General features: G+C 36.2%; 1 protein-coding gene across 1 annotated transcript; it reads left to right on the forward strand.

The window, feature by feature from the left end:
• Positions 1 to 7,592: 7,592 nt before the first annotated feature.
• LOC136816301 (uncharacterized) lies at positions 7,593 to 11,292 on the forward strand. The gene is made up of 6 exons (XM_067072632.1): positions 7,593 to 7,672; positions 8,238 to 8,308; positions 8,754 to 8,993; positions 9,445 to 9,681; positions 9,924 to 10,093; positions 10,968 to 11,292. Exons 1-6 carry the CDS (start codon positions 7,593 to 7,595, stop codon positions 11,028 to 11,030), a joined length of 861 nt encoding a protein of 286 aa, XP_066928733.1. The 3' UTR covers positions 11,031 to 11,292.
• Positions 11,293 to 13,772: the final 2,480 nt, after the last annotated feature.

Genomic DNA, 13,772 nt, shown 5'->3' on the forward strand with positions numbered 1-13,772 from the left:
TGCAAATTTGCCACTACTAGCTAAAACCAGGGTATTTCCGTAGAAAACATCACGTCATGAATATCATGAATTGAGTCGATACAGTACAAATCTATGTAGACTAGTAAACCACGTCGTTGTAATTCACTGCAGATTAAACTTGAAATGGGCTCTATGTCTATATGTTCACTGAATACAAACCACACAACTCTTCCGCGGCAATTTCTATTTTTTATAAGAACTCTTTATTATAAGCACTATTCTCGCGTTCATGTGTCCAAGGAAAGACAGACGATTGCTAGTCTAATATCCATGTGAAAGAAATTTGTATTAGCGACAATCTCCGTCGAAGGCCGGACGCTTTTTACACTAATTTCATGGTATCTAGGAAAGTTATATAATCAAAATGAGATCACTATAGAACCTGTTCCTGGTTCTACATCTGCTATGAAAAACAACAATCTAGAAACAAAAACAAATGATTTAGTAAGTGACACAATGTCATAGATTTATTTGGTTTGTGGATTATTATAGACAACACGATGGGTTTTTTTTTGTTTTGAGACGGTACTTGTAAATGTAAACAGTTTTTTAAAAGATCCTCGAAATCATTTGAAGGCTTCGGCTGGTGCACTTTTTAGGTTTCAAGCCTAAAAATGTTCTTAACATGTAATTATTGCTCAACATGTTGTGAGGATTTTGGTCCAATTTTCTAGGAAATTTTATATTCTAGTAGCCGTGGTGAAGCCTTGAGATGTTCTTAGAGTGGTTTTAAATCTCTAGCCTATTAGCTTTGTGTTCTTATATACGTTGTTATTATATAAAAACATGAAAAGAGCGTACTTGAGCACGGTGTGTCAAGACTTCTTTAAAAAAACCAAAAAAGCTAACGAGCTTTTGATTACTGTGTAAACTTTACAGGGGTTCACATGAAATTCAGATTTGACAGGTTTGGAAATCTTACATGGCTTTAAGAATGTACGTATGTGTTCACAGCTTCATCTACTATTTGTCATTTGTCGAACTTATAATTACAATTCTGAAAATTATTAGAAAGGTACTATCAGAAAAGAAAGCAGAGAGTATTTGAATAAGAAAGGGATACAGATCTATGAATGTTAGACTAGTGTAAGAAGATAAGTTATTGAAAGGCCCACATCTTTGAAAAGACCAACACCAACATATAAACATTAAATCCCAAGGTAAAAGAGTCTTTTTTGAGTTTTGGAGTGAATTTTTCCGTCTAATTTCCAATGGGAATATAATCAAAGGACAATTTGTTGAGATTGAAATTTCAGTGTGATTGGGCTCTTCACATCTTTTGGAAATATTCCCCATGGACATTGTGAATTTTGACCCCAGGACAACGGATCTCACCCCCTGGACAAGTATCAGTTGGCCCCCGGACATTCAAAATCACCCCTAATCAGAGCAAGTTTGTCCCTAAAACAAGGCAAATTTTACAGATTTTTCACGACCCTTGGACGAAATGTCCAATACATCCTCTACCCCCATGTACAAAAATTTTCTGGGAGAGCCCATTGTTTCAAATTTTTCAATAGGGTGGAGGCTTCAGAAAAGGTTGTGACAAAGGGTTGTGACAAAGGGTTGTGATTGTATTTAATCGAATTTCAGCCTCAGCTTGTCTTATTAATTTTACCTTTTCAAAATAGGATTGGAATCCAGCTGACCATTGTTAATATTTTTCATTTTTCTCACTCATATACAGGAAGATAATGAAAATTTAAAGATAAAAACTAAGAAGAAAAATCCAAAAAGTCTTCTTTCGAAGATAATGTCCGCTTCTTTAGAAGCATGGAGTATTTTTGTTATCACGGCGTTTTGTTTTATTTTCTTTGTTGGATTCGTGGGTAATTTGTTGGTTTTGTACGCGTTTCGCTTCATGAAAACGGCCAATAGAACCCGCTATTCTACACACAGTATCACAAGCTCAAGAGACTTCGGTTTAACTCCCATGGAACGCTTAATCACCTATCTAGCAGCTATAGATCTTACAGCAAGTGTTTGTAACCCACTGATGTATATATACTACGAAGTCACGCGATGGAATCGATGGGATTTCGGAAGTCCAGGATGTTTGATTGCTGGAAGTGTGAATTCAGTTTTAGACACAATTTCATGTGGATTGATTGTAACGATAATGGTAGAACGCTGCATTGTTTTACGATCTCCTTTTAAACATAACTTCAATCGAAACAGTGTTCGGAAAGCGTTCGCCAGTGTTATTTTTGTCTCGATTATTTTGGAACTACCGTACATGGTTCATCTCAAAGTGTATGAGTACTCGAGCGCCGAATATAAATGTTCTCTTGATAACTCTTCGAAATTTTTGCACCAATCACAGAGCTATACAAACTCTACGACATTTACTGCTGTTCCTAAACATCTTAGCATTTTCTCCAATGGTATGAACTGTAACCTTAATGCAAAGACAACCATCAAATTCACAAACATGAATAGCTCCGGTAATTATAGAGAAGGTGCTCCAGCATTATGCAATAAATTTCCAAATGTCAAAACATTTCCATCAAAATGTAAGCAGATTGTGAACAACAGTAATTCGACAGAGACTATCAACCCAATCCGAGCAAATATCAAATGCGAGATCAAAACTTGCACTCAAAATTATCATACGTGTGCACCAGATGGAACCAAGACTTATCTGTATTTTAAACTCTTTTTCATTGGGATCCGAGATGTTTCATTTATTTCCATATTTGGTATATGTATTTATCTCATCTACGGTGATATGAAGAATCAGAAAGAGGCCTTAGAAGGACAATGTCTCACAAATGCTAGAAAAACACTAAAAATGCTGGTTCTACTATCCGTCATCTTTGGCGTCTTGGTTCTGCCCAAAGACATATTCCAATTCGCAGATAATATAAGTATTCTAGTTAAAAAAGAACTTAACAGAACAATATCGTTAAAGATCCATAGCTTCTTGAAAGTGCTACAATGCTCGAATTGTATTTCGAATGTATTTGTATACGCAAGACTTCACACCAAGTTCCGCGTACGAATGAAGGAATTGACTTCCAACATTTCAGAGAACATTTCAAATCAGTACAAAGGGATACCTCAGTTAATTTCACATAATAATAAAGGTTTAGGCGAAACCATGATGTAAAGGACTTATTAAAGAAATACCCCAACGGAAGAAATTCGGCGGATGATTGGAAAAATTTGTATGATGACTGTCTGAATTAAGCAAAGAATATTCTTTGAAAAACTCCATTTCTTTTTTTGTTTATTCGTACAATGTAAAGATATGTGATTTGATCCTAAGGGGGGGGGGGTGCCGACCGACGGGGGTGCTCCGCTGAGGTTCGAAAAATGGACCCTATGTGGGACTCGCTTTTTCAAAAATGTTGCTGAAATTTGCGAAAAAAGTGACCCTGAATGGGAACTGAAATTTCAAAATTTTCTCAAATTTTCTACTTTTTCCCCAAATTTTCAAAAAAGGCACCCTACGAGGGACCGATTTTTCTATTTTGGTGTTTTTGCGACCCTGGGACTCGTGGAGTTTAAAAAAAGCACCCTGACCAGCGACGCATCCCCGTAACCCATTTTGCCCTAGTACCCTTTGGTCAGTGTCTGTTCGACACTTTGACCCAGACTTTGACTAAATCACAGAATTAATAGACAAACAGAGTAAACCAATCAGCCCGATATGCGGTTTTGGGTTTTAGCTTAAATTTAATTTCTTGTCTGTAAAATACCAACCAATAAAACAATTCCATATATGCAGTCAGAGCAAAGACCAGAGAAAGGTCCCGTTCCGAAGAGTTAAAAAATCAGACTGCATTAACACGCATGCGTAATTTGTCGTTCCTTTAGACCACATGTAGTTAATTCCCGCGTGATAAACAATTAGGAATGAATCGGTAGGGGTGGTTCAGTCACTTTTCGGTCGGGGTTGTGGATGGCCAAAAGTGGACTTTTTTTATTTTTCCTTTTTGACCTTTTCGATATTTTCGATTTTTGATTATTTCGATCTTATCAGTTAGGGTCAGGGTTGGAGCTCGAAACATTGCGTCATTATTTAGATGATCTGTAAAGGCTTTCTGGGGAAAATTGTATACTCTTTGGAATAAGACCTTTCTTCCCCTCTATTTCTTCAAAATGTCACAAGTCACAAAACAAAAACTCATAATCATTTTCTATTGTTTTTCCTGTTCCAGGGGGAGGCACCCATGCAAAATTGGGAACGGGAATGTGCCGCTGATCAGGGTCCCTTTTTAGGCTCTGAAGATATCTGAAAGGGCCCCAAATCTACTAATTATCAAGACGTTTATCTGACAGGGTCAACTTTTTGGTTATTTTGGACAATGTTTAGGGTTAATAACAAAGATTATTTCAATCTTTTGCCAACATTTCGTAATTCTTGCTACTTTTCAGGGTAAAAATGGGAATTTTTTTTCGATTTTTCGTTCCGAACAGAATCCTAAATTTACCAAACATTCATATCTGACACGGTCTAGTTTTCAAACTCCAGCAGCACGTCCCCATCGGCCGTCAAGGTCTGTGCCCTCCCCTCCGGGGTGCTGTTATCTAAGTGTTTTCTTTTATGACAATTTTTAATGTGACCTTCCAGAAGATATACAACCAAATTATAGAGAGATAAAACGTTAATCTGACAGCACGAGAGTATCAGGAATACTTATTACACTATATATAATTCTCTTCAAGCTGGCTGGCTTGCGGCTGGTTAGACAGGGGGTTCATAATGTTTTATAAATGTAGGCACAAACTGATGCAGCCCAAAGTTGTCGCGGTAAGTAAAACTTATAACAATTTAAAGTATTTCCATGTCAAGGACAATAAAGTCATGACAATAAAAAACGCTTCCTTGCATTAAATGGCGATCACGTATAAAAAATCATGGGAAAATTCCAAAGTAATGAGAATGTTTTATTTTCAAAAGCATTCCTGATAAGATTAGATCATTGACTTCCAAGCCCGAAGGGCTAGACTCGAGACTCCTGGATGGGAAATGAAGCCACTTATTTCCTATCCAGAACGCCCGCACGTGGTTTTTACACAAAGGCAGGATTGAAAATAAAATCTATCGCTAGATTTCAAAAAGTGCATTCCTCAAAAACAAAGGAATCGCTAGATACAATCCGTCGTCTTGATTACAGCGCGTTCTAGGCGCGTTCTGGATGGGAAATAACTGGCTTCACTTTTTCTTGACTGGGAGAGGTTAGAGATTCTACTGTAGCCTTTCGGGCTTTAAACTCAATAGATTTGATGGTGCTATACAAAGCATGGAGGTATAAAGAATTAATAATGAGTTTCATTAAAATGGTCTTAACTACCATCAGTGTTATTTGTGGTTTTGGACTTAATTACTTTTGTCTTTTGCTCTAATCAAAACACAGGTTATGACATGCTGCTAATGACGTTAGGTGGTCGGAACAAGTGCAATTAATACGTACATTGCTTAGCCAAAACCACACTTTGTCATGACACAATAAGCAGGACATTCATACTGTAGGTCAGAATGAAACTTTGTGAAATATCTTTGTGTTTTGATAATCGTGCTAATTATAAATGTCTGCATGACTCCCTAGGCTTTGACCTACACTCTTTATCCTTCTATCAACTACCTTCCCCTCCTTTTTTCACCTTTTTTCTACAGTAAGCTAATCTCCCCTCTTTCCTCAAAGCCTTCCTTTCTAGGCTACGTCATATCTTCCTTCGTTTCGAGCATTAAACTCCTACTAGTAAGGCCTAAAAGCCTTGAGCTGTCTATTGTGTAGACTGCTCCCAATCTTTTCTCTAACCCCTTCATTTCTCTACTCTTCCCTTTTTTTTTTACCCATTCGCTTCTCTACTATTTTCACTTATCTGTCTACAAATCTTCCTCTCTACAATCTCGGTCTAAATATATTGGGAATTTTGGTTAATTCCTCGTTTTCAGCAATTTAAAGTTCGGGTGAAAAAGTCGCTTTTGGGCAAATTGATAAATTTATTCAAATATTTCAATTCGGGAGGAGTTTATAGACTTCCAGGCAATATTTTGAGCCCTATTGGACCAATCTTGAACTTTTAGTTCCTCAGATCCTTAAGTTTTAAGTCTATTGTTAAATCTCTACCCGTCCAACCTAATTTAGAGCGCTTCCAAATCGTTTGTGGTTGTAAGATTTCGTGGGAATTTCCCTTTTTTCTCAAATATTATGACTTTGATTGTACCTCTTCTTCTAAATTATCTTCATCTTTTCCCTGATCTCATAACAGATCATCCATTCTGCGCATACCAAGCTCTGCTCTACAGAATGGGCAAAAAATGTTGTAAGACAAAGAATATGCTACTTCCAGAGCAATGCCAAGACCAACATCTTTTAGATTCAATGCCAAAACCTGGTTTATATAAAAATTTTATTTCTCTTTTGTTTGTTGCGCTGGAAACTTCGTCATGAGTGCTCCCACACAAGACATTTTTTTGCCCACCCTGTGAAGGGATATGGCGAAAGTGACGATCTGACCTGGTTGTCCAGCCAAAGTAATCAAAGCCACGTTGCTGTTTGCTTTAAAGTGAAAACGAAAGCGACTGGGTTCTAATGTTTGTTTATGATCGGTGCTTGATTTTGATGTGATTGTTTTGCTTTAGCCAATCACCCTGCTAAAAAGCTCATTTAATACTCATCCCAAATCTGGATGAAAAAGATCAAAGCCTCTGCCAACTTGGACAGATTCTCTTACAGAGCCATAGGCTTTAGAATGATTTTGTGCCATTCGCGGGGTATCAGAATTTCCCACACTTTTCCACACGGAAAGCAATGATTTAACTGTGGTAACTTAAAGCTAAAACTCTGTATAAACATCAAGAGACGAGGGATTACACGCTTTTTTTATAAGAATATACTTTATAAGAATACTCATGATGAAATTGGCCAAAAAATTAAGAAAAATGTTTAGAATATCACCGTCATGAAATTTGGTTACTAAACCTAAGAATGCCATTTCAGAGCAGTTTTTAACTGTAAGTTGCAAACTATCCCCAAGTAAAGTCATTTTATGTTTTAGATATATGTATTGCATGTTAAATCTAGTTTGAATTTTTACTCCAACCTAAGAATGTTGTAAGAATATTTTAAGATGACTTTCCCCAAAAAGGTAAGAATATCCATGATAAAATGAAAAACACCATTCTCATAAAAAAACGTGTATAATAGTGTATGTTTCTATTTCGACTGTTTTCATATGGGAAAATAGGTTTCAAAGGAATGAGCTGAGAAGACCAAGACCAAGAATTTTGGATTGAATCAATGATTACACCCGTCAGAACAAAACAATATCAAAGAAGGCCGGCCTGGTAATCATCAAACATTGAAGACGTCATAAGAACCGTTCCTAGAACCAAACCAAAGGATTGACTTCTAATGGTAAGACTGCAATCCAAGTCCAATTAGAGGGGACATTACATCATCTAACAACCAATTAAGTCTGGACTTCTCTCAAAGTAGTATAAAAGATAGATAAAGTAGTAGTTAGGAAAACAAGCACTTCGAAGAACATTGGATAGAAGACAGAAGAAGACTAAAACATACTAACTCAAGACAAATTAGATTACAATCAACATGAAGATGACTTTGAGTTTCATCACGTTATTAGTTTTATGTTTACCAGAACTGATTTTCGCTCATTCTTGGATGACATGCCCACCGTAAGTAGATTTGAAAAACATATTTTTTTTACGACCAAAATCAAAGGGCAACCCGAAGTGTTTTATTCAAAGATCAAGGAGAGGACATCGAATAACATTTAAAAAAAAATTTTCGGTAACTGTAGGCGAGTTACAGCTTTAATATTAAGCACTTTATAGCTGAATATGCTAATTCATGAGCGGTCGAGGAAAAAATACCTCATGTAAGCATTCAATTTGAAAAACGTTAAAGGTTTTATTTTTACACAAGTATTTCCGTTTCATATCAGACACATATTTCATATAAGGACAGTGTCTGCCTTTTGTTATATTATGCTGATATCAGCAAAAAGATGTTTTTCTTTTCCTTTTTCTGACCAATCTTGCTCCACATACGTGTCAATCCAATGTGAAAAAGCTTGTGAATTGAAATTGATGAGTAAGCAAACGATATCACTCTTATTTAAAAACAAAACCTTTAGGTAAATGATTCGTTCAATTTTCGTTCTTTTTTACTCATCATTCAATTTCAAAAACCTTTAAGTAAATGATTCGTTCAATTTTCGTTCTTCTTTATTTATCATAGATCTTTCAACGCAATGATTGGTCGAGGTGGTATACAAGGTGCCGCACAATGTGAAGGGGAGTTTGGCTCAAGTAAGTTACTTACTTTTCGTTACTTTTGGTTGTCTTCGAGCCTATAGCTCTGGCAAGAATCTCTCGATCCACACCACAATCTTCGTTCAATCCGCAATTCCTGAAGGAAAAATGGATCAGCAGAGGGATTTCATGTCTAAAATTGAGTTTAAGTCAACTCTCCTGCACCCTGTATAATAGTTATACACTATCACACCTTTCAAGGCTTAAAGGTTTAACATAAGTGTTCCCGTTTCATAGCAGACGCATGTTTCATATCAGTACATTGATAATAATTTAATAATTTCAATAATCTTAGACATACAAAGCTCCGAATTTTGCATCTCTTTCGACTTTACTGATGGAAGTTTCTTCCCTTTTTGAACGATATCAGAATCATAAAAATGTGAACTAAGTGGAATATGAATTTTTGGCAAGCATGTGACTTTTTGAAATTCATGTTTAGTTCGTATTACCGAAGTTGAAGCAGGCGATCGGTTGAAAGTGGGATGGGTTTCGAACAACCATGGTGGCGGTTTTGCACGCATTGCTTTAGTACCTTGGAATGAACGAAAAAATGCTCAAAGTTATAAAAACAATGTCATGAAGTTCGCTTGTTATGGACATGATGAGAGACCTGGCAAATACAGAAATGGGGATTGCTTACATCCGTGTAATGCACGCAAAGGTTGCGAATATCAGTCAGGTATGGATAGAACCAAGTTGTCAATGCAAAGTTTTTAGTGTCAGAAAAAGCTCTAAAACTTACACGCCAAATCCCTCAATTTCCGAGGCGGAAAAAGCATTCTTCCATCGAGATGGAAATTCCTGTGAGACGGAAAACTTTAAACTAAAATGAAAGCTGAAATTCATAAGAATCTAGTGAATCCAAAAACTATGGAGCTCTACTTTTTAAGTCAGTCAAAGTCTATCAAGGGTGACTTGAAGGCTCCCTTTTTTGATAGCCTTCTGCCCAAGACAGTCGTAACTCTCCTTAGGTAGTTCTCCTTCCCCTTGTTTTTCACTTTAAATACTCAGCATTAAACAGAGAGCAGCTCTTAAAGCCACGTTAAAAGGGCTTAAATAAAACAATCCAGCCAACAATCAATTATAAAATAGCTATCGTTCCACAACTATATATATTTTTTTTGACACAGACCCATCTGACGTGGAACGTTTCGACACAACCATCGGAATTCCAACAAATTTAAGAGATGGTTTCTATTCTCTACAAGTCTCGATGGTTGTCGGTAACGGAGGTGTTTACAATAGTTGTGCTAAACTGAGAGTATCAGGTGGAAACCAGTCATTTCGCTGTCGCTCTACCAAAGCACCAGTGACGTACCGATGTGTTGAAGCTCACAGCCAATCAGATCTTTCTACATTAAGACAAGGTAAGAAAAAAGAAAGAAAGGAGCAAAATAGAACATTATTTTGTAGTCACTTTCTAAAAGGTATTTTACTATTTTCCTGAAACCGCAGAAATCAATATAAAATGTTTGTCCTGGTATAATAGGTTTACACTCTTTCGGGCTTTCGTGACTTTTTTGAGAGAGAGGAACCCTAAATTCTTACGACCAAAAAGTACTCCTTACTATAAATTTTTGGGACAATAAGCTCTTTTCTATTCTTCCAGGAACAAAACGTGGTAATTTTTGTTATGGTCTTGACGGTAAAGTTGGTACAGTGGATGATTATATGACAGATGTACCAATAAACGTCGACTGTGATCCACGTGCTTCATGCGATCAATCAGTAGATAAAGGTTCATGCAATAGACAGTTTCCATCCATGAAAAGCATCGTGGTAAGTGTTAAGTAAGACATGATTTTCCTAAACGTCGAGTAAAGCTCTGATTGGCTGAGACAAGAAAAGATTACCTCATACTTTGGACATGTTTGGTAAAAATAAGTTTAGGTAAGCATTTTTTAGCCAATCAGAGCTTTACTCGACGTGTTTTCGTGAGTTTTTTACATGAATCTGGCAATAGGAAATTTGTATAATTAATCAAACACTTTCGCAAAACCCCTGTAATCTTTTTTAAAGTGCTTAAAAGTTTCACCAAGTTTGTTTGCTTTTAGAGAGGACATTGGATGGGGTCTCATTGGGCAAAAAAAGGTACGGGGAGTGCCGCTGGTCAGGGTACCTTTTTTACCTCAATGAGTCCCCAGGTAGGGTCGCAAAAACACCAAAATAGAAAAATAAGTCCCTCATAGGGGGAATTCCAGAAGAAAGTGGAAAATTTTGAGAACATTTTGGAATTTCAGTCCCATTCAGGGTCACTTTTTTCAAATAAACGAGTCCCACGTAGGGTCCATTTTTCGAATTTCAGTGGCACATTCCCGTCGGGTGGCAAGGGTAATTACTGCTTTATAGGGTAACCGATTTACTCAACTTTGTATCTCTGTTGCACGTTCTTTGATTTAGGAATAAGTGTATAAAGAAATAAGGCTTCGAGAATAAAAAATCTAAAAAGATTGAAAGAACATTTTAAGGCTTTACGGGCTCTAGCACAAAATGTTCATTCACAAAATGCCGAAAAAAGAATATTTTGAGTACACTTTTAAGCTTAAAACCAAAGGATTAAGAACACTGGAAGGGTTTGAAATATATTTGACGTTCTTATAAAAAAGAAGTTATGTAGTTTAGTTGATGACTTTTCAATTTTGTTTTTTCTCAGGATGCTGGAAGTAACCCAAGACAACCGTTTTGTCCTGCATACAGAGTCCTACCACAGATATGAAAGTCATCAACATGGAAGAGATAGCTTGTTGAGGAATTGATCAAATTGGAACACTTATTGTAAAATTGGAAGACTAAAGATTTAATGATTTCAAAATTGCTATCAATGGATGTGCCTCCCGAATTGAATATGTCATTAATTATTTGATTCCAAAAATTAAATTTTGACTAATATTTTAAAGAGTAAATTTAACAGAATTTAACCAGAAATAGATTTGTCATTCCTTTGTCAATTTTTACAAGAGTGTCATTTCAAAACAACAAAACTTTTAGTGCATAATCCTATCTTCATAATTGTAGGGGGCGGATGGAGCATAAAATCCTGGACAAAAAAGTATACTACATTAAGTTTTATACTCAAACACACAAAAAGATAGGACGATTGAAAGTTCGAAATCCTGTAGAATTTGTTACATTTTAGACAAAATTTGACGTCAAACTGACAAAATTTTGAGCTTTGAAAGCCTGTGCTTCTTTATGACCTTTATATGTTAGAGTAGTTTGCTGTAGTATGCTTTTTTTGCTCAGAATTTCATGCTCTATTCGATGGTATCGATCATTTTCGTTTAATTTAACTTTCGAAAATTGTCAATTTTTGCCTATTTTGGGGGTTAGGAATCTTGCTTACAACGTTAGTTTTTTGGCCATAAAAACTTTTGCAAGGCCTTATTTGCAGGCCCTCTCTCAGAAAAATTTCATAATCCTATCTACTTTCGAAACTATCACAGGAAACTTTGAGTTTGAAGACTCAAGGGGATAGAGGGGAATCTCTGGGAAGCTTCCCATACAAATGTCGGGTTGAAAGTAAAATATAGTGACCTATTATTGCCATTACCCAACTAGCAAAAAATTCAAGTTGATGGCATTCATGAATTATAACTAAAAGTTTAGCCCTAAATTTAGACCAAAAGAGCAAATTTAGAACGGTCTGTAAAACGTTGTGTTCAGTAGCGGCCTGGCTTAATTTTCTTGGTGGTGCAAACTATGAAATTGGCGCCCCTGGTATTTTTGTCGTTTTTGTCCTTATTTGCGCCCTCCATCATTAAGTGAAAATATCAAACTGTACGAGCATTAACTGTTGGAAGTAAGGCCGAAATCTTTGAGTTAAAAAAACTTTTATTTATACGAAGGTGATGGTAATGATAACTTGATATCTATTTCCTCTTTATAATTTTAAATATCATAGTTTTCTGAGCAAGGAAAATTTTTCAATTTTCAACTTTTAAGATGTCTAAAAATGCCTTAATTTATACCGATTTAGCACCAAAAATAAAGCTTCTCAAATAAAAAACATGAGCTGTTGATACTTGAAATAGATATTTTAAACCTAGTCGATTTGGTCTATATTTTTGTTTTCTAAAACTTTATCAGCAAAACTAGCTGACAATCTTTAGACTTTTGCGCCGCTGGTCTTACTTTACTCTCCATTAAATATCAATGGCTGAAAGAGGCCCCAAAGATTCGAAAGTTGGCAGGAATAAGGGTTTTTTGTAATTGTGGCGCCGCAGGTAAAAAATTTTGATGTAAGAAAGGTCAAAAAGCTTAAAAGATCTTCTAAAAAGGAGAAAGTTAGTCAGTTTAGAACCACAAAAACCACAGCGAGCATTAACAAGTTTCGATCTTTTTAGCAATCTGTCATTTTTGGGGTGAGCATCCTCTTTAACCCCTGTTGGATACACAACACTTCTCTTGCTTTGACTTTTTGAGATTCAGCTTTGGAAAAATTCAAGAAAAAGGATGCAAGAAGGTAAAATAAAACGAAGCGCCGCAGGGAAAAAAATTAATATTGCACTTATAGAAGGCGCTATAAACGTGTCAAAGGGCGCCAAATCGCCCAATTAATCATCAACAAAATTTTGGCGCCCCCTCGAAAAGCTCTTTTGGCGCCCCTCTCAGCTCTTTCTGGGAGGTGCACTGCACACCCTGCACTCCCTGCCAGGCCGCCACTGGTTGTGTTGGAAAGGTGGTAGAAACTTGCCATGTGCCATGTCAATTGGAGTTAAAGTACATAAAATTGACCAGAAACTACAGAAGTTAGGGAGGTTCAAAGTTTACGAGTTCTTTTTTTTTTATCTTCATTTTCGATACCTTTTTAGGACCAGTACTAAAGTAGCTCTATGCGATTTGACGTCAAATCTTGTCTTGATCGTAATACTGACGTCGGTATGTTTTTGAACTTTAAGCGATTGTATTTCTTTGTGTGTTTTAGTCAGAGAGTTGTTGTAATACATTCTTTTGCTCAGAATTTCATGCTCTTTCAGATGGTACCAATTATTTTCGTTTATTTAGACTTTTGAAAATTAGCTATTTCTCTACCCCTTATTTCCCTTGCAGTTTTGCCTATGGCGTCACTATTTTGGTCATAAAAAGTTTTCCCGGGCCTAATCCGCGTCCTCCCTCTCAAAATATCTTGTAATATACTGTTCTTTGGAATAGAATAAAAATGGCTAGGTCGTAGAAAAGATGTCACGGAACCCTAGGCTTGGCCCCCTACTATACTAAAACCTTAAATTTGCTTTATTCTATTCTTTCTCTGGATCGGTAAAAGTGATTTCTTGAATTAGGGAAATAAAATGTCCCAGATTGGGAAATTCGATTTCCCAAACTCTTTAATTTGAGTCCTTTAAACAATTAATTAAATCAGAACTTATTTTTCAAAACCTTTTCAAAACCTTCAAGACAATTCAATCAAAAATTTTAAACTGTCAGAAATTAGAGCCTAAGTTCGGAAAATTTTTTTTTA

This window comes from Clytia hemisphaerica, unplaced genomic scaffold (assembly GCF_902728285.1).
Source record: "Clytia hemisphaerica strain Z4C2 unplaced genomic scaffold, Clytia hemisphaerica genome assembly, whole genome shotgun sequence".
Lineage (NCBI taxonomy): Eukaryota > Metazoa > Cnidaria > Hydrozoa > Leptothecata > Clytiidae > Clytia > Clytia hemisphaerica.

What these genes read in the sequence shown, in the direction of transcription:
- LOC136816301 (XM_067072632.1), top strand. Translation starts at nt 7,593, where the DNA reads ATGACTTTGAGTTTCATCACGTTATTAGTTTTATGTTTACCAGAACTG. An exon ending in TGAAGGGGAGTTTGGCTCAA is followed by an intron (nt 8,309 to 8,753) that starts GTAAGTTACTTA and finishes ATTCATGTTTAG; the next exon opens with TTCGTATTACCGAAGTTGAA. An exon ending in TCTTTCTACATTAAGACAAG is followed by an intron (nt 9,682 to 9,923) that starts GTAAGAAAAAAG and finishes CTATTCTTCCAG; the next exon opens with GAACAAAACGTGGTAATTTT.